The sequence below is a fragment of the Apis mellifera genome, linkage group LG1, assembly GCF_003254395.2.
Source record: "Apis mellifera strain DH4 linkage group LG1, Amel_HAv3.1, whole genome shotgun sequence".
In the NCBI taxonomy this organism is placed as follows: domain Eukaryota; kingdom Metazoa; phylum Arthropoda; class Insecta; order Hymenoptera; family Apidae; genus Apis; species Apis mellifera.
The window spans coordinates 18,299,358-18,324,731 of NC_037638.1; the positions used below are offsets into that span (position 1 = coordinate 18,299,358).

The following is a 25,374-nucleotide window of genomic DNA, read 5'->3' on the forward strand; positions in this document are numbered from 1 at the left end:
CCGGCTGCGGAGGAGAAGGACGCAGGATAAAAGCATCGATCGGCGTCAGGGAGGTTAGGTACGGGTGAGCGAGAGAGAAGAAAGAAATAGCAGAGAGGCAGGTAGGGCGTCGACGACGACGACGACGACGACATAAGTCGGCGCATGGTCCCCGGCATCGTCACGGACCTTCGTCATCGTGACGCGTCCTCCTCTTGGTGGATGTCGCGCCGCTTAGTCGTAACTCGTGGTGGACGTCCTCGTGAGCGTGCAATGCGGGTTGTAGGCAGGGGGGTATAGGAGGGCACGGAGGGCACACGGAACGGAGGAACGAGGTGGGGACCCGGCGAGAGGTCGGGAAGAGAGGCACCAATATCGAACCGGCGGCCGTGGTGCGCGGCCGGAGTGCATTCCGTGAGCGGTAGACGCGTATCGCACATCTAGACAGTCGTCGCGAACAGGCCGATATGTGCGTGCGTGTATCGTTCGTACGTGGTAACTAGACTAGGTACGTAACGATCGACTTCAACACACAACGTGTATCCGCGTGTCTGTGAGGAGAAATCGTGAGGGAGTCGCGCGTGCTGGTGGCCACGGGGGCCGCGATACGAGGAGGAGGGAATAGAGGAGGAGGAAAGAGAAGTGTCGTGGTTTGACGTTTTTTTCGGCGAGACGACGAGAGAAAGAGAGGCGCAGCGGTTGCTGCCGATGTACATGGTGGTGGTTGTAGCAGGGTGTGGTGTACGGGGAACAGGTGTCCACGAGCGCAGCTCGACCGTGAAACGAGGAGAAGCCGGAAACGTAGTACGGAGCCGGTGCGGTTACGGCAGCATGAATTTTCGGGCTGGCTAGCCCGGAGCGAAGACTCGCGCGAGCAACATCAGCGAGGGACGGCACGAGGTGAGACGCGGCAGCTGTGAGCTGGCGGCGAATCATGTCGGAGACACCACCGAAGAGCGCGAGTCCTGGCGGCAGCCGGGCAAGCCCTGGCAGCCCGAGCACGCCACGTGGAGGTCGGCTCCGGGATAGGGTCAACTTTTTCGTGGAGTTGTTCGAGGACAAGGAGGGAAGGCGGAATGCGGGTCAGTACAGGTCGCCCACGAATCCTAGACCCGGTTCCAGGCCATCGTCTCGGCCATCGTCCAGAGCCAGCGACTCGTCGTTCGAGGAGAGTTTCGAACGGTTGGTGGAGGAGGGCGAATTAAACGGCTCGAAGGTGGTGAAGTTCGAGAAGATCACGGTGAGGAAGAGCGTGAGAGAGGTTGGGGCCGGTGGCGGCGCGTCGACCCGTGCTTCTCTCGCCGAATCGAGCAGGACGCCTAGCGAGGAACACGCCCTCGAGGACTCGGCCTACCAGAGTCACAGCCACGGTGCACCGAATTACGGGAGTAAATCGAGCTCTGTCACGTCGTTCACGAGATTTCCATCGGAGGAGAGTTTGTCGCATAGGAGGGGCAGTAGCCCTCACCAGCATCTGGGGCTGGACGATCGAACGCCGTCCGAGTGGTACGCGGAATATCGTACTCAGAGTTTCCACAACGTCGCCACCAGGATCGAATATGTGCGCAGTAAAAGCGAGTACGATGCACACATCGCTGAGATTAAAGGTATTGTTTGTTTCCTCCATTTCTCTACTCTTTCTTCGACGTGATCTCGTTTTAGGTGGAGGGGATAGATGGTGCATCTCAGGGTGTGTTTGATTTTGCGGTGCGATGGAATGTTGATTGTTGATTTTTTTAAAGGAATTGCTTGAAAACACGAATGAGACTGTAATCAATATAAGGATATATTTTTTTTATTTTTCTAATAGAAAATTAATAAGTGGAGTTGAATTCTCTGGTATTGATTTGCATTTTAAGAGAATTTTATATTCATGAAATGGAATTATCGGAAATTGAACGATGTCGAGAGAATTATCTACCATGCAAAGAAAATATTCTATTTAATACGAGTCAAAGAGAACATTTTTATTTTAATATTTTTTCGCAAATAAAAAATATCGTAAATTAGCAATAATGAAGCAATTGAAAGAGGCATCTTATAGATTTAAAAGGATGCTTAATCGAATACGGAATTTACAAAATCGCAGAATAACGATCGCTCATTTAATGATAAGTGAAAATAAATTTATATAATCTCGTGAATCACTTTTTTCATTAAATAGGAATTGTCATTGCGATTAATCATTAATTTCTCTCACGCTATCTCGTTTGCGAGTTTTCTCTGGACAGTATTCGCGACTCGTGCTGATCCAATGGAAAAATAATTTCCACTCCCTTTCACGAACTCCACGAACCTCTGTCGCTACTAGAAAGATCCCTGACTTTGTTTAGCACGTTGCAAGCACCGGTCAATACTAGGTAAGATACGTATAACGATAACAATAAAAGCATTTATAAAATTCATCGCGAAAAGAAAAATATCATCATTTCGCGATTTTTAAATTGTATACAGATATTATGTAATTATGGACGATTTATTGTTTATTCTATTTTATTTCTCGATGAATTATTGTTAACACAATTACTTCTCAACGAAATTTAAATATTCGAATCAGATTTATTTACACTTAAACGAGTTTTATCGTTTAGTTAGACACGACGGCTAATGTCCTCCGGCGATGATGATCGATCACTAGTCGGGGAAATTATAAAATTACGCGGTGACCTAGATCCGCGATGGCGATTCATTACTCATCCATCTGAAAGAAGCAACGTGACACGTCTAGGTTCTTTTTGCTCTTTCTCGTATTGACAATCGGCATCTACGAGGCGTGCGCCACGAAATCGATTAATTCCCTTAGTCGACCAAATCTTTGTCACCGAGACACGAGTCGTTGAATATGCAAAGGACCAATCTAATCCAAATCTGATTTAAATCTTTGTCTTCAGGATACGTCTTTGAATATGTATACGACCAATCCATGCCTGATCCGTGACCAATCCGTGACTAATTCTAACCTAAGTCAAGTTTAGATACATCTCTGAATATACGAGCAATTCTCATTCTTGTCCAGTGCTAATTCAAATCAAATTTTGATCACGAAACTAGATTAACTCAAATCTTCGTTATACGTTTTTTGGATATATTTTTTAACAGCTTTTTTTAAACGCGAAAATTTCATTCTGGTTCGCGTTGTGTAGTTAGCCATTTGTACAATATCATTAAAATTTAATGATCAAGAATCATAGATCAAATTTAGTCGTTCAAATTCTATTTTATTTCTATTTTTTTTCTTATTCTCAAACGAGTCTCAAAGCTTCTTTCAGGAGTAACGAAGCAACGTGGACGAAGAACTGGCTTTCTCTGCGATCAATAGTTATTCGCCGCTTGTTAAGTACCGTATTAGCAATTCCCTCATGGGGACCTCGTGGAACTTTTCTCAAGAGCGACACGCGTTCGCGAGCAACCGGATCAACGCCTACGAAACCACAGAAAACGTAGAAAAAAGAAGCTTCTCGTCGTAACGAGAACGTGAAATAATCAAAGATTGAATAAGGGAAGGAAATCATTGGTTCGTTTCAAATCTGAAACAAACGAATCGAAGAATTTATAAGAAACGAACGTGTCGAACTAAGCCATTTAAAAATATCGATGACACATCGAATAATGGCACATGCATCTTTTTCGTGGATTAATAATAACTTTAATTTAAAAATGTTCGGTATGTATTACAAACCGAAAAATTGATTGTAGCTTTCATGGCCGATATCTCTGCTATATTAAATATTTATTTGCCATGATCAAAAATACGCTGATTAGAATATAGGGTGTCTCTTTACATAGCTATTTACGTAGTGTTATAGTTGGATAAAATTTCACGTGTTTAGCGAATATTTGGTGCAGTATTCAATTATTCAAAGTGTTTAATTATAATTGCTTCATAATTAGATTTTAAATTATTCGTTATACAATAAAGTTTTTTTCAAATTTTTGTCTTTCTTTTAAAGAAAGCTTTTTGTGTTGTAGACGTTGATGTTGTATGGGTGGACATTTTTGAGATTATAAGATAACCTTTGCTTTTGCTTATAATATATATATGTATATTATGTACATTAGTTTATCAGCTCAAATTATCGTAAACTAGTTCTAGATTAGAGAACTTTTGCTCTAAAAACAGGTTTTATACATAAATATAAATTGATAATAAAATTTTATGTCGAGTAAAGTAAAGTATCTAGTTTGTGAGTTATAATATATATTTAATTTTATATGTTTATATTTGTTGAATTTATTGTATAAAAGAATTTATTAACGGTGATAATTTGTAAATTGATCATTTTCAATAATAATATTAGTTCAATTGTACGCGTACGTGTACGTAACGAAGAAGACTTTGAATGATAAATGATCTTGAATGGTCTTTGAAGACCAATATATCATAGGTCAATGGATTTATCTTTCAATAAGTTACATGTATTGAATAAAAATACACATACAGTACTTATATTCAAAGAACGAGGAATATTTTGAAATCTTATTATCAAAAATAATGTCCTTCCACAACAAATTATTTTTATAGATATTCTGGAAAAATTAAAATAAATCTTGTTTATTCAATATAATTCATCAAATGTTGCGTTAAATTTGCGAATTTTTATTTTCAAGATATATTCGGAATTAAAATTTCGCAGAGACTAAATTAAAATCGAGCAAACAGCTATGAAACTTGTAAAAAAGCAATTATTGGCTTATCTGGAAAAAAAAAGAAAAAAATTGGAGCAAAGTTATTAGTAAAGTTTGAAAACGTGTTTCGACTGGATAAATGAGAGGCGTAGGCGTTCAAAACGAAAATATTACAAATTTGACGAGCTTACATTTTGGCAGCGATGAACGTTGGTCGTAGAATAGCCTGGATCGTCATTGGTTGATTGAAGAACAGGGGCAACGAACCGTTGATCTAGTATCCGCGAATAAATAAAACGAAGCTTGTTAGGTCAAGATAACGAGTAGAGGCTCGTAAACGGGGCACATTCAATAGCTATTCGATACCGAGACCGCAAACGTCTTGCCATTTTTTAATATCCAGCTTCCAGACGGAACCCGTGGCTCTCAAATCTCACCTTGATACTTTCTCTGGTGTTTGGTTTCTACTTTCGAATCGTGAGGTCAATGCTTGGTGGTTACCTATTAATTTTTCTTTTATTTTAAATCTTCTTCTTTAATTTTTTTTTTAAAATTAATTTTTCTAAAATTAATCAATTATTGTGTAAATATAAAATGTTGAAAAATTATGTGATTTCCAATTTTTATTGAATAATTGGAGTAAAGTCAAAATTGAAACTAAATTTTATTAAGATAGAATATTATTGAATAATATCTAATAATATATATATATAAAATAATAATTATGATTTGGATTTTTTAAGATCAGGGATTAATGTTTCTGGCATTTTTATGCCATTTGATGGATTTAATATATTATATTGTATATAATATAAATTGATGTTGATATTTCGTTACTTGCACTTCAGCATGCAAATTAGAAATCAGAAAATTGCAAAATTTTGAAAATTAATTTATAGTTTATAATTTATATGAATTTTTATTAAATATAAATTAAATTAATAAACATATATGAAGATTATATGTTGGCATACATAATACCATTGAAGATAATGAAAATTCGATTCATACGTATTAAAGCAAGGTCTGTTCGTGTTCTGAATACCTTTTTGGTATTTATGTAAAGATTATGGACGAATACAAAAATAACTTTCAAAAGCAAAATTCTGAAGGCTTCACCTTCACCAACAGCTTCTAAAATGATTTTCCAATTTTCTCGAAGAAATTCACATGCTTCGTCGATCGTACATAAGCATTTATAACTTACAGCAATTGAATTTTTATCAGCACACGTATTCGTATTGATATACACATACAGATATGTACATACAGGCCAAGGAAATACATTTTTCTCAACCTAGTATAAAATCAATCAAGATCCAATGTTAATCAATATTAATGAATGGTTAATATTGATATAATATTCCGGAAAAAATTCCAAAAGACACGTAGATTTAGAACTATGTAAAATTCAAAGAATCAAATATTTCTTTTTTATATTTCCTTTATTTATTCCTTATATATATATTATGAAATTCTTTTAACGCACTTAAATCAATAAAATATGAATTACATCGAGCAGAAGCCAATAAAAATTATCGCATTTTTCTTCGAGGCCAATCTTCGTCTCGGAACAAAATCTTCCCCGTTGCGCGAATAAATATCGCCATACTCGATATCCAGCGCGAAAATAGCGAGGCGCGCTTTCGTTTTAATTGAAATGGCCAGGGCTGGAGGAAAGGAACCGAATCGTCGACGGACAGATAACAAAAACAACGGCCATGTTAAGAAACGAAACGGAGGCGAGAGAACAGCGAGGTCAAGGTCTCCTCCGGTTCTCCGGCCCCCCAAGTTAATTAAATCGTTGCGTCACCGCACGATGGCCAACTGACGAACATCGGATATTCGTCGAATTCGACATGCGACCTTTTGATAATCGTAAACTCGGCATTTCGTCTTCTTTGAAATTCATAGATGTCGTATGGCAATTCTGAATAAGATTTTTATGTTATGAATTTTATATTGTAGCCATATTATATTAAGATTATTTGAAGGATAAAATTTTTTGAAAATATATATATAATAAAGAAGAATGAGTGAATTATTATAAATTTATCCTCAAACAAGTTGAAATAAATAGAATTTTACTAAATTTTACAAATAGAATGAACTTGAACCGAAGATATTGAAGCATAATGGAATAATACTTTGCAAAATATCAATTAATCACGAATTATCTATCGAGAAAGTAGTACATGGACTTAGAGTAGACGATATCTATTCATCGAGTTTAAAAATACAAAATATGATAAAAATGATCCATGCTTTAACATTTTTTACAACGAAATTAATATTCTTGAAGTAAATAAAATGTTTTAAAATATCATTTGACGATAAAGTGGATCAAGAGAATTGGATAACTAATGGAAGCGAGATTTAACGATGAAGAACAAACAATTGTTAGTCAAATTTAATGAAAAATGCAATCGTGTGGAGGAAAAGTCTGCTTCAAAATCTGACAACGATCGAGTATAGCAATGTATCACATATAAAACGTAATGTGGTAACTCGTACTAATAGTAAACGATGACGTTATTGGGCGTCAGTTCAAGGCTACACTCCTAACGTACTCGTTTTGTCTGGAACCTTTTGCTACATCTTTCCTTCTCCAGCCTCGTCAAATTCTGTATTTTTCCTTTCTCTTGATTATATTTCGACTACTTTTTATTTGATGATTTTTAAAACCATCCTTCGTTTTATGATTCTCCTCCTCTTTCTTCTGTCTTCTTTCTTCGATAAAAATGGAAATGGAATTTTGTAAATTTTTATTCTCCTATTATTCAAATTTGTTTTTTATTATTTAATTATTTCGAAATTATTGCGCATTTATGTATTATGATTTGTTCTATTATTTCGAAATTATTGCACATAGTGATAAAAATTGATATTGAGAGTCATGTAATGGAGAAATATTTATATCAATATTTGATCATGATATTCGATACAATCAAATATAAAAGTTATAATCGAGATACGATATCTTCCATCGTTTTTTATGATATAAATATATATATATTTGTTTTAAAATTTTTTTACTTGAAAGCTCAGTTAATATATCATTATGTTTTCTTTATTAAAATCATTGTATTTTAAATATCTTCATTTTTTCAAAGATTAGCTTAAAATAATAATTTTAAAAATTATATTTTTGGCTTTTATTTTTTAACTTTTCAATATATTTCAACGCAATGTTTTACTTAAATTATGATATACAAAAAAAATTGCATTTCCAATATAATAAAAAATATAATTTCCCTAACGATCACAATACCAATATTAAAAAAAAAATTCTATACTTCGTTTTAACTTATGCAAATTTAAATTTCGGAAAAGAATCAATCTAATCATAATTCGAATAAAGAAAAGAACAAATCATAATACATTATTTTGCTTTTCATCCTGTCTAACGTATCCATCCGCTTCCGTCCGGTTTTTCTCGGTTCTTTCTCAGTTCGTTCTTGTCTACCTGCCAGAGACATGTAACGATCTCATTCTATCTCGAATAGCATCATCTTCATCTAGCGAAGCAAACCGGTTGTCCGAACCGGCCAAACAAGAAGCGTGAAATTGCATAGCCCGTGAATTAACGAAGGGGAAGGACTTCCTGATGAGGAATCAACCAATTGAGTCGATCGATAATCTCGTGGTATTCATATTATATACGGGACTTTAATCGAGAATGAAAGATAAAATTCGATCCAAAATTTATTAGAGTTAGAGACGATTCTTTAGATTTCATTTCCTTTATGATCGAATTTCGCTTTTTTTTTTCTTTTTCTCAAGATTGATTTCTTCAAGATCATATAGATATTATTTTTCATTATATCATACATGAGATTCTTTAGACGATCTTCTAATAATAGATGTTTAAAAAACATCTTTAAATAGAAAATTTAAATTAGAAATGGCGATAATGAAAAGAATAATCTTTCATTTAACATAAAATTAAAGATTTTTTTATTTTCTTTTTAAATGATTTTAAAATCCAACTAGTTTAGATATATTAGCTATTAATGCTTTGTTTTAAAAATTTAAAATTTTATTAAAAATAAATTTTATTAAAAATAAAAATCAGAAATTGGATATAATCGAAAACTTTGATTATTCATGTAAAAGTTAAAGGAATAATGATTTCTTTTATTTTATGATTTTTTTCGAGCAGATGTTTTGCATGTTATTATGAATACTCATCAAAGACGAGCCGATAATAAATCTTTATTAAAAAACGAATTAAGAATGATAGTAACAAGTGGGTAATTAAAAATCTTGAATAATTTAAAGAGATAGTGATTTAACGCGTGACCAATTAAAATTCTTCACATCTTTTATTCTTGTTTGATGTCATGCGTATATTTGCAAAGAGTAACCAGATTATATTTAAAGCTTTAGATGTCATCATGCGCGATGTGCCATTTTTGCACGCACATGGCGTGCAGGTGCGTTCCCATTCAGAAACGCTCGATGAACACTCCCTACATCTTGGAAATTGAATGGAATATTCGTTACTAGACCAGACATAGACCAAGTACCTACCCTTAAGCGATTATAACTATGCCTGAAACACATGATGGACAGGCTTAACTTAGTTGTAACAGTTTGCAATCACTGCATTCTACACTTATTCGTTCCTCGATCATTGAAATCATCGTGCTATAAATACGAAAATTTCGTGAAATTGGAATATTATTCCTGGCAATTATTTTATTTCCGACGGTACAACAAATGTTAAATTGAGAATAACGTCAATAATAACGTCATCTTTATTTATTCCGAAAAGGTGTAACATTTTATTGCGTAGTTTTTTTATTTAGTAAATTGTAATATTTAAAAACAATATGTAATTTTAACCTCTAATACAATACAACTATTTCGAATAATAATGAAAAAAAATCTAATACAGAAATTAATTCACTAACTAATACACAAATTAACTGAATATGTAAAAAATTCAAAGTCAAATTTGTAAGTCAAGTAATTTAATTTATTTACATATTAAAATATACTTCCTGAGTGGAATAAAGTATGATAATATTTGTAATAGACGAAGAATTCCACAGTAAAATTTCATAATAGCAATGAAGAATTAACTTAGTTAAAAATTCATATGAATAAGTAATTCGACTATATTAACGTGTCCAATTAGAACATAATAAATCTAAAGAAAAAATCCTAATGATTTCAAGGAATCGATCGATGGCGCCGATGACATTGCTCGAACTCCCAACCGTCATTTACGCGAGGCCACTAATCAATTACAGACACAGTAAACATCATAGTATAAGATCACACAGCCAGCCTCGTGGTTTCTATTTATAGTCGTGACACTTTTAATCCAAGTTTATTTTCCGTTTCAAGAATCGAGAGGGGAAGGGTTACGAGACTCGTTCCTTTTTATCTCTCTGGTCTCAACCTTGCGGATCTTGTTAAAAGGAAAGAAAAAAGTATATATATATACATATATTTCTCGACCCAAATCGGGTCTCTCGTACAAGCGAGTTTACCGAGGACGACGATTTATCCGAGGACGAGCGACCATTTCATAGGTGGAGATAATCGCGGAAAGAAGACTTTAGCAAGGATTTCAGCAGACACGATTTGCACGCACGCCACGATTTTCTCCAATTTGCTTGACGAGCAACCACGGCTCGTGGCATGCGATCTTCATCCCCTCTGCATGCTCATTAGGAAGTAATTAACAAACAATCACGCGTGCAAACATAGGGTCAATCGGTTCTGATGAAGAATGATCGTGATGATTTGATGAATATTCGAGATTTCGATTAAGCTGTCTTTCATAATTTTATATTTTCTTTGATTATAAAAATTACATCTTTTTTTTTCATTTTCCATGTTAGTTAAAAACTATAATTGGGACAACAATAAAAAAAATATCAATATAATATTTAAAATATTAGATATAGAAAAGGAAATAATGTATATCAATATTGATTTTATTCATATTTTTTCAAATCTGAAAAATTTATTTGTTAAGTAATCGATAATGTATCTTTTTTCACAGCCTTCAAAAAATTTTTCTATTTACTCACTTAGTTATATAAACATCATTAACATCGTAGTATCATAACTCGAATCAATTCGATCGAAAAAGTTATTGGCTCGAATCCTCGAAACTTTGACCCTCGACATCGTGTGTGTATGCAACTTCATGCATAGTAAGTGGCATGCAGTTGCATTCGATAATTGGAAGTTGGGCTTTCGTTGGTTCTTACGAATGGGTGGCTCTTTAGGAAACTCGTTGTAGCGAACATCATTATCCGGTTGTGTGAACTTGTTGCTGAAACGAGCGCCGAGCTATTTTTGCCGGCAATCATCTCTAAAAACGGAAGTTTAAGAATCTACCTCACCTTCATACTTACTTTTTGGCTAATATTTTTTAGAAACGTTGTTTCAAACAGGGTATTGATAAACGTGAAATGAATCGCAATCACAAAGATTCAATTTCAGAATATAATTACGCATTGCAGTCTTGGCTGTACAATAAATCAATCCTCTTATCGCAATACGAATGTCAAGGCCGTATTTCATTATCTTGAACACTGTTTCTATTTATATTTAATTCATTGGTAAATTTCTTTTCTTAATTAAATTCAAATAAAGAATTGATGTTCAAACTTTTTGCTTGAAATAGTATCGTTATTATTGTTATTTAATTATTACGATAGAACATTTCCAGATTGAATAAAGTTACAATGTTAATAAATTTACTTGCAAAATTATCTCTATTCCAATTTACTTTATTTGATATAAATTCTTTCAATAAAAAACATATATTATAAATACACAAAATTAAATAATTTTTTTACTTTTATATTAAAGAAAATGATTTAAAATTATATAAAATTATATACTATATATTATGTTAATAATAGTTAAATTTTATCAGAAAAATAGAATAAGTTCTTTTTATAAAATTTCTTTATTGTATATATTTGATTCTATATTTTCATTAATAGAATCTATATTTATTATACGTTATTTTTGTCACTGATTTTATTCACGAAAGAAAGATGGCATTGATGAGATATTAAAAAAACTAAAAATAAGAAGCACGGATTCAAAATATTTTTCTTGATCTTCGATTCACAAAGACATGTTATTTCGTTCCTTGTGATCAGCTTGAATCCAGAGACGCATAAATATAGTATATCGTACCTTTATAAAAACACGTAGAAATACACGGTTGATGAACCAAAGGAAATCGTAGATTCGTCACGGATATTATTTTCATTGCGTCATGAATTCAATATCCCTCGCAAATAGAAAAAACATGGGGTGACTATAAAAGTTTTCTCTTAATTTCCTTCTATATTATGTTATTACGATCTAATAGACTTTCTTTCAGAAATCGATACAAAATAACGATAAAGAACGTATTTGACAAAGTTTCAAGAAATCTCAACGATTCTTTGCTATTGGAGTATTGGTATTATAAAGCGAAATGGAACAAAGTGATCGATGGGACAGATATCCTTGTTTAAAAGGATCTAGAGAATGGACACGATTCATATCATTGAATATCACTGGATGGAATCGTAAGAGGTTTGTGCAGCCTCGTTGAATCGAAGTCAAAGAATAGGAACAAGGACAAAAAGAAGGGAAAAAGTTGATCGATTTTTTCTTTTTTCAAAATCTATTTTCTAATATGCTGTCGAGTAATTTGGACAATAGAACCTTTGTCTATTTCACGAGATTGAAGTCAAATAATAAGAATTGAGGACAATGTAAAACAAGAGAGTTATCTATCATTTTTCTCGTTGGTGAAGGAAACTACGAGGAAATAGGATTGTTATATTATTGTGAGGACCCATCTGTATTGTTAAATTGAAATGAAATAAAGAATTATAGGAAAAAAATAGAATAAAAAGAAGAAAAAGTTTCTTTGAAATGGAATCGGATTTGAATAAAAAAGAGAGAGAAAAGATGAAAAGAGATAAGATAAAGAAAGGAATAATATAATCAAGAGGAAAGGATTCCTTTCTTCCTTCGAAAGAATATTTATTCGGTATACGAATTGGCTTATTATCAAAACAATTTAGTTCAATTTTCACCGATTTTGTGAAATTGAGATGAAAAAGAAAGAAGCTTGATTTTCCTTTCTTTTCTATTTTACAAGAGACACGGACAATATCAAGCACATGAGCTCATCCACGAGAATTTGTCCCATTTTACAGTTCGCCCCTTCCTCTTCTACCTCGTGCTTTTTCTATATCTCCGCACCGTTCAGGCCGAACGAAAGCGCTAAAAATACGAATTTATATGCGCGATCATGTTATACGTGTGCCTCTTTCTGAGAAAAAAAAGGAGAGGGGAGAAATGCGAGATAATTTTAAATGTCAGATCTACGATTTCGACGATGGAAGAAAGAAAACGTGATGAATTTGTGTGCATGAATCAAAAAGTAAAATAATTTTGACGAGATGGAAAAATTATTGATGAGAGTTTTAATAGAAAAATAGATAATGCATTTTTTATTTAATTTTCATTCTAAAAGAAATATGATTTGGTAAGATTTAATAAAAAAATAAACTTCTCAAATTTATAATTTTAATAGGATCTAATTTAAAAAAACGTTTTGTATTTTTCTTATGAAATTTGGTTCATCAAGATTTTATAAGTAATACCATGCATGTTTCAGTAATGTGATCATCACGTGCATTATTTTTGTTTAATTGTGTTTGGTAAAACGACTTAATAGCATGTCTGATACGTGTTATCTAACGTCAAACCACAATCATTAAATAACAGTTTAATGAGCAGATACGTTTCGATTGTAACGTTTCGTTTAAAGAGTTTAAGTAAGGCGTTAAGATAGATCGGAATTTATTTGTTATGTACAATTGGAAATGTTATGATCAAATTTAGAGATTATAAGAGTAGAAACTTGACAAGATTTATAGTTGATCTTGTATTTTGAAGTGATACGTGTTACAAATCTTATATTTTAAAACTTGAAGTCATTTAAAGAATGATTGTATTGTTTAAAATAAATGAAAATTATTTCATTTATTTATAAGTATTTCTTTATAAAGATTAAAGCTAATTCGCGTAATTGTGTAGTTATATATTTTCAATTATAAAATAGAATTTTATTTTTAAATTTCATTTTATCTTATTCTTATCAAAAACTAATCATAAATTTTACAACGAACGATCATTACACATTTCTAATTCGATAATAATCATTTAATTTTTAAAAAGAGAAATACTAATCACTTATTTTAATGTTAACAATTTAATTCAATATTTTTTTTGACCATCTTTAAAATATCATGTTTGTATTATTTAATAAGTTGAAAAATTATAATCAGAGATTCTAATTTTTCCTAATAATTTGAAAATAAAAAATATTCACGATCTTCATCTTGTAACTTACAATATCTCACGTTCTGTTTGAACAATGTATCCAATAATATTTTTCATTTCAACGTGACACATTTTATCAACGATGCAACCAACGATAGAGTAAAAATTATGTGTATGGCGATCCGAAAAATACGAGGAGATTAATTCTCTTTTGTCATCCTAAAACGCCATCATTTTACGATGCAATCTTCTTTTTATTTCTTCAAGAAACATTATGTTTAAACCGTATCACTGTTCAAATCGTATTTCTTTAAAATTTATCGCACGTCCATGTCCATGATTTCCATTATCGTTCCATTAAGCCGCTAATAAAACGTCAAAGCCGCGTTATTTACAACTAATAATATAATTCCCTGTTCGCACTCTATCGTACCATGTATTTTCCTTCTCTTTTTCCATTTCTTTTCATCTGAAATGATTCGGTTCATTTCTTCTTCGAGTTTTTTGCCCTTGCCACCGATCGTCTAACCATTACGGCCAACAGCTAAATTATCCTTCCTATTACAATTAAATTATCCTTCGCACGAAACGTATAATTTCACAATACATTGAGTGTGCATCGATCGTACTATACACAGTGCTTGAGCAGCATGAATTAATAAACTGATCGAGTTGAAATTTGTAGGCCTCGAGTTTGGTTTTTGTCATGAGCTTGTCGGTGAGCTCTATGATAACAATTTGAAACTCGAAAGATCGATCTGTTTTAGATCTTTCTCGTGTCATCAATGAGAATAACATGGTTGGATAATAATAGGGATACAGAGTACACGTGAAATATTCGAGTGTCCAATTATATGCGAATGCTCTCAGCACTATTTAGAACAGCTGACTCATATCGCGTTAAGATACAAGAATCATCTATTAGCAAACAATACCTTCCTACGAGAGTCCATTGTGATCTACATTACTATAACCTCGATCGAAGAATTTTTCGTTCAGGGTTGCTTTTCCCACTCGATGAAGCAAAATATAAGAATTGTGAATAATGTACTATTCTGCAATTCTTTTTTTTTATTAAGTGTTACGAAGAATAATGACAAACTTTAGAAATTACTAGCTTTTATTTTTCTTTAAATGCACTAAGATAGACAAACGTACTAAATCTTATATTTTGATTATAAATTTTTCATATAAAAGTGTATCCATTAAACGAATAGTAGTATATTTTTTAAAATATTAACAATTTATTCCATGAGAATCTTTCGACGACATTGCTATGTCTTTATTATAGTATAGGAAAATATATGTACATACGATCTAAAACATTTAAAAATTTTTTCTCAGACTGTATCACTATCACATGAAAGGGGAACAAAAGCTCATAATAACTAGCTCTGTCCATGCACAACGCTGTAGCTGTACAGACTGGAGCTAAGAACACTGTACTTTTGACGCTTCAAGTGACAGAGTATGATGTGCATGCTGATCACGTATGCTTGCTAACAGCATCGAACACATATACGCGAGCTTTTCACATGTACACATGCAACGTGTGCACCTTTTAATTGACCTCGGTTCCTAGCGATTTTTCCTCTTACCCGTTTATCAGTAGTTACAGTCCTTCGTCTAAATCATTGCCAAAATGCAAGCTATGCATTAAAATTATGATTTATTATATGATCCACGACGAAGATTGCATCGTTTTTCGCGTTAACTTTGCTAATTATCCGCTCGGTGGATAATTTTTCGTGCGGAAGAAGAAGGGTGCATAAAATTAGAAACTCTGGGAATTCGCGAGTTTCGCTCGTTTCGAGCCACTTATGAGAAGTTTTACGCGTTTTCGACATCCATTTTAATTTAGACGGTGTGTTAATGATAATTGGAAATAGTACTTTCTTCCTATTTTTCTGTCTTGAACGATGGATGTTGCAGCTGTTGATATTTATTAATTCTGTAATTGGAATTATATTCGCTTATGAGAAAAATGATACTTAAATATAGTTTTTTACTATAATTAATTGTTTTGAAGCATTTGGTAACGATATAATGATATTATCTATTTGACTTCAATATATTGTAAATTCGCTAATACACTAATTTTATTTCATTACATGATTCTTGAAGATTATTAATATTAACGAATAAATAAAAGAAAATTACAATCATCAATATTACAATAATCAACCCTGTTAATTATTTTTGATTTTTGAAAAATTAAATCAAGACGAAAATAATTTTTGAAATAAAAAAGTTATTTAGTTAATTCACGAAGTATACATTTTCATTCATGTTTTTCTGCGGCCAGCTGATATGTTTTCATCGAGTCTTCATCCTGTATTCGCGTGCTTACTAAAAGAAAAAGGAGCGCATGTAAACATTTGGCGATAAATAGAACGAATGTATGGGTTCTTTCAACGAGAAATGAATGAAAGTATACCGTACATATGATTCAGGTGATATTCGAAAGGATATTTTAAAAGGGCTACGTAAGAACATGAACGTTTACTGCCAATGAAAGCAGCTTATTCCACGCGTGTGTACACGCTTGGCTAAATTTATTTACGTGGGAAACTTGTTTCCCGCCGATGCGTTCGTTTCACACCTCGAATTGCGAATTTTTTCTCCACGAATATCTTTAACGAAAGATTCGATTAATGCGTGTCAGATACACGATCGAAATTCGAGATTATCATGAATTTTTCTTCTTTGTGATTCTTTATTGAAATACTTGATCAATTCGTGTAATTGATATTAAAATTCCAGATTTTTTACAAAATCATACAATGTACAATATTTAATTCGATTTAAAGTTCACACAAAGCAATGATAACGAGGCAAGCGCAATTGTCGATGACGTAATGACATAAAGAGTGAACTACTTACTTAAATCGTAGCGAACATTATCGCGAACGTTTTCTCGCGATCTCTGTTATCAGTGTCGTTAAACATTGTCTCATAATTATTCTTGTTCTCGAGAGGGTGATATTGATTATTTAACGACATAATATCGAGAGAGATTGATTTTGAATTGCAAATTTAATAACGATCACGATATTTTTCGAAATTATGTGTAGGTAGATGTGATATAGAATTGATAAAATAATGAATATTTTTGATTGTTAGAGTATTTTTGATGTTAATAAAATGTACTATTTTAAAGTTAAAAGATTTTTTTATTAAATTGAATTTTTTCATGCAATTAGATTCAATGTAATTCTTTCGTGTAATCGCATGAAACGTTTATCTCGGAAGCCATTGAGAGATTAAACTTTGTAAAAGAAACGAGGAATACAATCTTGAAAATAGGCACGTTTCAAAGATTAATGACAATCGTACGTGGTATTTCTGAAAGATAAAAAATATAGGAAAGCATTCGTTTCTATATTCATTCTATTTCTATATTCACATATATTGATACTCGAATTTATATTAAATATTGGAAAAGTATCCATATTTCTATTGGTAAAAAATCAATATAAAAAAATTGAATCGCTAAATTTTGATATTCTTTTATCAAAATTGAACAACTGAAATATCAGAAATATTAAAAACAAAATTTTCGATGTACGAGCTTTAGTATCTTTTCAAATCGATGCAAGGGATGAGATGTAAAATTATTACATATCAAATTATATATTAATTATTTGGTACACATTAAAATTATTATACATTATACGAATTTTAAAATATTATAAATTTATATCGTTAAAATATCAAAATCTTAATAACAGATCATATATATTTTGCAACAAAATCATCAAAATTTTTCTCGTTTTCTTTCCAGACGAACAAGAACGCGTACAAAAGAAGACCTTCGTCAACTGGATCAATTCCTATCTCTCCAAGGTAAGAAAAATTAAAAGAAAACTTCGAATGAAACTCATGAAAATATATACGTATTTTGAAACCAGGTAACAGGGTAAACGACCTTTGAATCTTTCCACCATTTTTCTTTCGTGATCAATCCATCTTTATAAATATCTCTCACACAGAAAATGTTACGCAAGCTTTTTTTTCTTCTTCTTTTTTTATCGTCCCTTCTATATAATAAGGCAACATTGAAATTACTCCTCATCACGAATATCAAAAGTTTGGTGGAATAACTCGTGCCTGGCTCGCGAGTCTCGATACCTCTCCCCTACTTCCGCACTTCCGGATACTTGGAAACTTGAATTAGAAATCCCGGACCCGTTTCCTCGAAACGTACATGCTCTACAAGCTGCACGACATCGCGTTCAAAAGCATTAATAGCATAAATCTTTGCTAAACTTTTCGTGAAATTTAAAAAAGATTTGAAAAATTTCGCGAAACGTGATATTTATTTTAAAAATTTCATCATCAATTCGCTTAAACCTCTGAAATTCTGATAGAATTTTTTAATAATAGTAAATAGTTTTACGATTGGTTCATTTTTCTTTTTTATATATTATAATCTCAAAGATTTTTCTTTGAGAATAACAATGAAGAACGTAATATGAATAATTGAAACAATTTTTAGAGAAGTCCACCGCTTCGAGTGGATGATTTAATCGAGGATCTCAAGGATGGAACCCGCCTACTCGCATTGCTTGAAGTTCTATCCGGTGAGAAGTTGGTAAGTTTGGCATAACAGCTGCTGTATCGTAACTAGCGATCAATAGAATAGATAGATACGTATGAAACGCGTTTCTCTGTTCGCAGCCGGTGGAAAGGGGTCGTAACTTGAAGAGACCTCATTTTCTTAGTAATGCGAACACTGCGCTTCAATTCTTACAAAGCAAAAAAGTAAGTAACGATTCCTCTCAAAATAGAATTATTATATTATTAAATTATTATTATTATTTAGAATTGGAAAAATTTATTCACGTTAAATTTTAATAATTTTTTCTTAAATCATAAATTCAAAAATTCATTTTCGAAGTTTATATTCACGATTTCAGAAATTCGAGTTTAAAATTTCGAAAATTCAAAGTATAGAATACATTAGTAATTATTATTTATGATTGTTTATTGCAGATCAAGCTAGTGAACATAAATTCGTCCGATTTAGTAGATGGACGACCGCCCGTAGTGTTAGGCTTAATATGGACTATCATCTTATACTTCCAGGTAGACTCTCTTTCGTTTGTATAGTCGAATACAAATCGAAGCTACGTAAAAAAGCACAATTGTACAATTAGAATGCGGTAGTTGCTTAAGTAAGACGCTCGTGCCACATCAAATTACATAAACGCGTTATAATATCCGTGCGGCAGCACTGCGACGTTCGTTTGCAGCGGGGATTAATTTGCTCGTATAACAAAGTTGTTCAATTTCCTCATAAAGTTCTTTGCAAGAATTCACAAACATTCTATATACAAATACAGTTTTTTTTCTTTCTTCTTTTTATATCTAATAATTTTCCTTGAAAAAAAAAAAAAAATTAATCCTCGTTAAGAGCGAAAGAAGAAAAAAAGTTACATTGCATTCTGCTAACCGTATTTATTCCATAAAAACAAGCTACGATCCAAGGATCGAAAAAAGGTGAGTAGCTACTTAAAAAAAAAAAAAAAAAAAGAAACGAGTAAAAAAAAGAGATTATCATCTACGATGTTAATAAAAACAATAAAGCAGTAGAAAAAAAAATATGTGTATACAGAGGAGAGTGTTAAATTAGCACGCACCTACATGATCTTACGCATCACCCTAGTATGCACGCTAATCCTTCCTTTTGTGAGTCTTTTTGTTTTCAACCTTCCCCCCCCCCCCCGTACACACCCTATTGTTGTTTGAATATCATATTCCGCGGTCCACTGATCCGATATTTTTCTAGATCGAGGAGAATACCAGAGCATTGGAATATCTTGGACAAACGTGGGGTAGTCAGAGCAGCTTGGAGAGTCTGAGTACCCAGGGGTCGGCGACCAGCGAGAGAAAACGCATTAGTAGCGAGAAATGGAAGCAGGGAGCAAGAAAGACTCTGCTTCAGTGGGTCACGAATGCTCTGCCAAAGTTAGTGGCATTCTATACACGTTATTATATTTATATGATGTAGTTTATATTTATAACTATAATATTTACGTTTAACGTATTTTCGCATCAACCATGTAAAAATAATACCGACCACGCAAAAGTACACTCCTTTTCAAAAATCTTTGCATATCTTGTTACATTAAAGAGATTTAATGTAGATTTTTAATTTTAGATTGGCGCATGTTTTTTAGTTAAATTGTTGGTACATAGTTATAAGAAGTATTTGCATCATATTTATTGTAGTATATTTACTTTTTAATTAATTAAGTAGTTAATACTTTTATATGATTATTGACAAAATATTGACAAATGTAGTATATATTAAAAATGCTTTATTAGAATGTAACACAAAATTCTTATTGCAGTTGTTGTAATTCCATAGCAAGACTGTAATGGATATAATTTATTCCAAATTTATTTCTAATTTATTTCTAATTTATTCTAAATTTATTTCTAATTTATTCCAAAAACATTCACGAGCATTGAAACAAGAATTAATATTAAAATATTAATGTCTAAGTTTCATTTACAAAATAGATGAAATCTTTCTCTATACAGGGACATAAAAGTACGAGACTTCGGTGAAAGCTGGCGCGATGGCAACGCCTTCCTGGCTATCATCGACGCGATCAAGGCGAACTTGGTGAACATCGCCGCCATGAGAGAAGCAACGAACAGAACACGTCTAGCGACCGCGTTCCACGTGGCCGAATCTGAATTGGGTATCGCCAAACTCCTCGATCCCGAGGATGTCGACGTTCCTCAACCGGACGAGAAATCGATAATGACTTATGTTGCTCAGTTTTTGCACAAATATCCGGAACCAGGATCCGCAGCTTCCGATTCATTCGCTGCTGTGCAACAAGAGTACGATGGCCTGCTCGCTTGGCTTTACGAAAGACTCAAATACTTGGAACAAATGGGCAGTTCTCCGTTGGGTTATGATGTATGTTTTAATAATATTAGAATTATTTTAATATGGTAGAACGTTTGTTTTAACGTTTCTTTTGTTCGAAATTCGTTTTCGAAGGAATACGCTACGGTAAAAGCGGAAGTCGAGCAACAGAGGATTGTTTATAATAAGTTGCAACGTCTTGTCGAGACTCCTAGCATGATCAGCATCACCCGAGATTCTTGGAGACACGTGCAGAATCTATGGAAGACCTTGGAAATGCTCGTAAGTTAGAACTAATAACTTGACATTTTCATATATGATGTCAATTAGTAATGCTTAAATTGAAATGTAAATAATATTCATACATATGCGAATAATAAAAAATTGATCATATTGTATCATAGTAATTATCATAAAGTATAGAGTGGATTTAAAATTTCATTTCATCGATATGTTCAGAATATATATATTTATACAATGTATTTTATTAGAAATAGTTCTTGAAATATTATTTTCAATTAATTTATCAATATTTAATCGTTAAATAGAATTCATACATAAGAAGATTCTCTTTCTAGATGTTACGCTGGCTTTGGGTCTTAGATTCCTACTTACCAGGCGAATTAAGCGTTGTAGGCAGATGGTTGTGTCGTGCAGAAGATCTTTTATTATCTGACAACAATATTCCAGAAGAAATGACAGAAGAAACAGCTAACATAATATCGAATAAGCTCGAAGAACACAAGAAGTTCTTCCTTGACCTTCCGTCCATGACGGAGCGATTCCAAGCGGCGAGGAGTTCCGAGGCCGCTTTGAAAGTGCATCCTCAACAACTGAACGAGATGGCGGCTCGATTGGACAGTTTGCCGGATCGCGCCGCCAAACGTAGAATCCGACTCAAGTTCCTGGAGCACAAATGTTGCCTTATTGCTTTCTTGTTCTTAGTCGAGACGAAATTGAAGGGATGGAGCGTGAAATATGGCACGGAAGAGAGCGTACATCAGATGTTGGAACAGTATAGAAACTTCGTGTCTCGAAATAGAATTTTCCAAGAATTCCAGAAAGCGTATTTGGACATGCAACAAATCGTCGAGGATTATAAACGCGAGGGCAATGTTGGTAAGTGATACTTAGTTTATATTATCTAGGTTGTTAAAAATTGTATAACAATTTATCAATTTCATTAATATGAAAAAAGTTTATTTATTATTTAAAATTGCTAATATTTAATGGATATTTCTAGTTCTATATCAATTTTATTAATAAAAAAGAATATAAAAGAATTCAATAAAATGAATCAATATGAAGTATACCATAAATTTTTAGTATACAAAAATCTTTTATTCATTAGACCAAGAAGAAAGCGCGAATATTGATCGTTTTATGAGAGAAACCAGCGATAAATGGAAGAGTGTATCTATGGATCTTCGTTGTGTGCAAAGCATGCTCGAAGAAGTAGTAGCCTATTGGCGTCGATGGAACGTCATCTCCGACGAGTTCGTAACCTGGTTAAATCGCGCTGAACCTGCCTTGCATCTTCCCGAAGAAGATAAAATGGAATTCTTCCAAGACATAAGCGTATGGAAGGATAAACACCAACAACTATCCGATACAGTAACATTTTTAATCGCCACATCTGACGAATCAGTCGCCTTGCAACTGAAACAACGTTATTCGAGTCTCACGTCCAGATGGGAGTCTCTGTTCCAAGAAGCGAAGCAGTATATGCACGCTGGAGACGTTATAAGAAATAGAAAAGATTATAGAGCAGGAGTGGAGACATTGCAGAAGTGGTTGAGAAACGTCGAAACTGCCTTGTCAGCCACTGATCTAACAACAACTGAGAAAATCAAGGCTTACGGTGAGAAGCTGCAAATCTTCCACAACGAGGTAGAAGGGATCGAAGATTTGTTCAAGAGTATCAGCAAGAAGTTTCAAACGCTTATTCAAGATTTGTCTCGTGACGAAGTGGATAAGATGATGAACACTTTGAAGAAAGAGAAAGAAGCTCTAGTCAAAGTACGAGCTTTGATACCGATGCAATTGCATTTGTACCATCAACTTCTGGTCCAGCAAGAGTCTCTAGAAGCTGGTCAGAAGGAAATAGCTGCCTGGTTAGACGAAGCAGAGAGAATGTTGACCAACGTCGATCTGTCACGTGGTAGGGAACATATTCTGACACAGTTGGATCGCCACAAAGCTTTCTTTTCGAGAACTCTGTATTACAAGTCTATGCTAGAGTCTAAGAACAAAGTATTCACCAGCATAGTAAAGTCTGTGGACAGTCACGCTGACGTAGCCACCGCAGAAGGTGGAAAAACATTGAGAGAATTGAACGAACGATTCAACAGAGTTTCCCAAGCGGCTCAAGCATTGGAGCAGCGACTTCAGGAAGCTGTCAGATGCTGGACCAAATTCAAAGAATGCGAGAGACAAGTCTGCGAATGGTTATCAGTCGCAGAAACCATGATGAATGACAAACATACCGATAATAGACGATCCATAGAATATCACAAAAATTTTTTCAGCAATGTTAATGAGAAATGGATTCAAGATTTCGTGAACGCTGGACAAGATTTGAAAAGTATTTTGCCTGTCGAGCAGCAAGCTCCTATTTCAGAAGCTGTAGAATCGCTTCAGAAACGTTGGAAGGAGGTATTAACCTTCGCTCCTCTTCATTTGATGAGACTCGAATTCCGTCTGGATGAAGCTACGTTCTTGCAATATCTGAAAGAGATTGAAGTAGAGGTGAATTCAGAACAGCAGGCTCTAATGAAGAACGACAATGTGGAGAGCATACTGCAAAGAAATAAAGAATTTTTCGTGAATCGTGGCACTGTACTCGAAGTGGAGAAATGCCTGCAGACTCTGAAGAAGATCAGTGATGCGTATAGTCAGTTGAAACCTAATGACACTAGTTTGGCTGAGGCCGCACAACATGCTGAAAATCTGTGGGAGGATTCTGCTCAGAGAGTGGAACGTTTGAGGGAACAATTGAAACAAGTGCCTGAGCAATGGGCTGCTTATAAGAAGAAGTAAGTATTATAAAGATAGAATTTTCCAAACTTTCTTGTTTCTTCGTCAGTTTTTGTTCATATGAATTATTATCTCAGATTCGATGAAATGGTACGATGGATGGACCACGTGGACAGTAATTTGAGGACCATATTGCACGAGGTGAACACTTTAGAGGAATTCGAGACAGAGAAAACGATATTCCAGGTAAGAAATATTTTCATTCATATTTTTAAAGAATATCTCGAATTTTCAAATAAATCATTGCGAATCATTATCTATTTAAAACATTTATTTCTTCATCATGCGCATTTAAATATTTCTTCTACGTTCTTTTCTTGCATCGCTCACACTGGATAGGTTCAAGTTTTAACGGTAAATATAATCACGCACGTTTCACGATAGAAATTCGATAAGGAGGCTCATCTTACAATAAATCATAAAAAAGAAAAAGTATATATTGTATTACAACTTTCTCTTTACTGTTCTGTAGAAAATATGCAGAGAAGCAGACAGCAAGCGCGAAGAAATGAAGTGGTTGGTCCAAACTCTCGACAGCCTGACTTCCAATCGTTCTGATCACGAAGCTCTTTCAGAACAGAATCGTTTAGAACAGCTGATCACTCGTTACAAGAATCTGATACCAACAATAGAGATTACCATGACGAAAACTGATATTTATTCAAAGAGTTATACTTATAGAAAGGAAGTTCGTGAAGTGTGCACTCTTCTACACAAAGTCAAAGATCAATCTAAGATAGATGTAGTAGCAGAAAGTCCAGAAACTTTGAAAACCGCGGTCACTCATCAAGAGAGCCGTCTTAGTCAGCTAGAACAACAGAGATCAAATATCGTGAGCATGCTACAACGTGGTAAGGATCTTTTGAAAGATCAACACGCTCCTCCATTCGTGTCCTTGGAGGTACAGCAATTGGAATCTAGCTGGAATGATACGTATGGACAAAGTGTAGAGACCTTGAAATCTCTGAAAAGTTCGCAAAAGTTGTGGAACACTTATCTGCAACAGAAAGAGGAGATTTTGAAATTAATCGAACAAGCTGAAGAAGAATTAAGAAAAATCGAATCGACTACCTATTACGATGCTTCACAAGTATCATCCGATCTGCAGAGTAAACAAGATTTTAGTTCTACTTTGAGAAAATCTGCCGAGGAGTTGTTGAAAAAGTTGCAAGAGACGTATAGCCATTTGACAGAGGTTGCAGCACCGGAAAAGAAAGAAATATTAAAGAAAGAGATCATTCATACTGAAAAGAGAATGGAGACCACTCTAAAAACTGTCCAAGAGAAAGTGGTTTATCTGCAGGAGCACAGTACTAGATGGAATAAATTCCAAACAAAATTAAACGAATTGCAATTGTGGACTCAACAGAGTGCTCCGCAATCAATTGCAGATACTGAGAATTTGGCAACAACTCCTGAAGAGATGGTCTACAGAACTGAGAGTTTGCAGAAAGAAATTATAGAAAGAACTAGAACATTGAAATTCCTCGAAGAAGAATCTCAGAAACTCGTAAAAGGTACGA

General features: G+C 33.7%; 1 protein-coding gene across 5 annotated transcripts in view; it reads left to right on the forward strand.

The window, feature by feature from the left end:
• The first annotated feature begins 628 nt into the window (after window positions 1-628).
• Window positions 629-25,374, forward strand: part of LOC551356 (nesprin-1) — a 108,972-nt gene continuing 84,226 nt past the window's right edge. Inside the window, exons 1-14 of one of the 5 annotated variants that reach the window (XM_026446137.1) lie at window positions 752-1,586; window positions 17,714-17,775; window positions 18,428-18,523; window positions 18,610-18,693; window positions 18,925-19,017; window positions 19,408-19,431; window positions 19,721-19,899; window positions 20,479-20,866; window positions 20,951-21,097; window positions 21,394-21,934; window positions 22,167-23,850; window positions 23,929-24,037; window positions 24,191-24,205; window positions 24,324-25,368. In XM_026446137.1, coding sequence (XP_026301922.1) covers window positions 914-1,586; window positions 17,714-17,775; window positions 18,428-18,523; window positions 18,610-18,693; window positions 18,925-19,017; window positions 19,408-19,431; window positions 19,721-19,899; window positions 20,479-20,866; window positions 20,951-21,097; window positions 21,394-21,934; window positions 22,167-23,850; window positions 23,929-24,037; window positions 24,191-24,205; window positions 24,324-25,368 — 5,140 coding nt within the window. In that variant the 5' untranslated portion in view covers window positions 752-913. Of the gene's footprint in view, window positions 1,587-17,713; window positions 17,776-18,427; window positions 18,524-18,609; window positions 18,694-18,924; window positions 19,018-19,407; window positions 19,432-19,720; window positions 19,900-20,478; window positions 20,867-20,950; window positions 21,098-21,393; window positions 21,935-22,166; window positions 23,851-23,928; window positions 24,038-24,190; window positions 24,206-24,323; window positions 25,369-25,374 lie in introns of those variants that run through there. The other 4 variants (XM_026446135.1, XM_026446139.1, XM_026446136.1 and 1 more) reach the window with 4 other exon arrangements.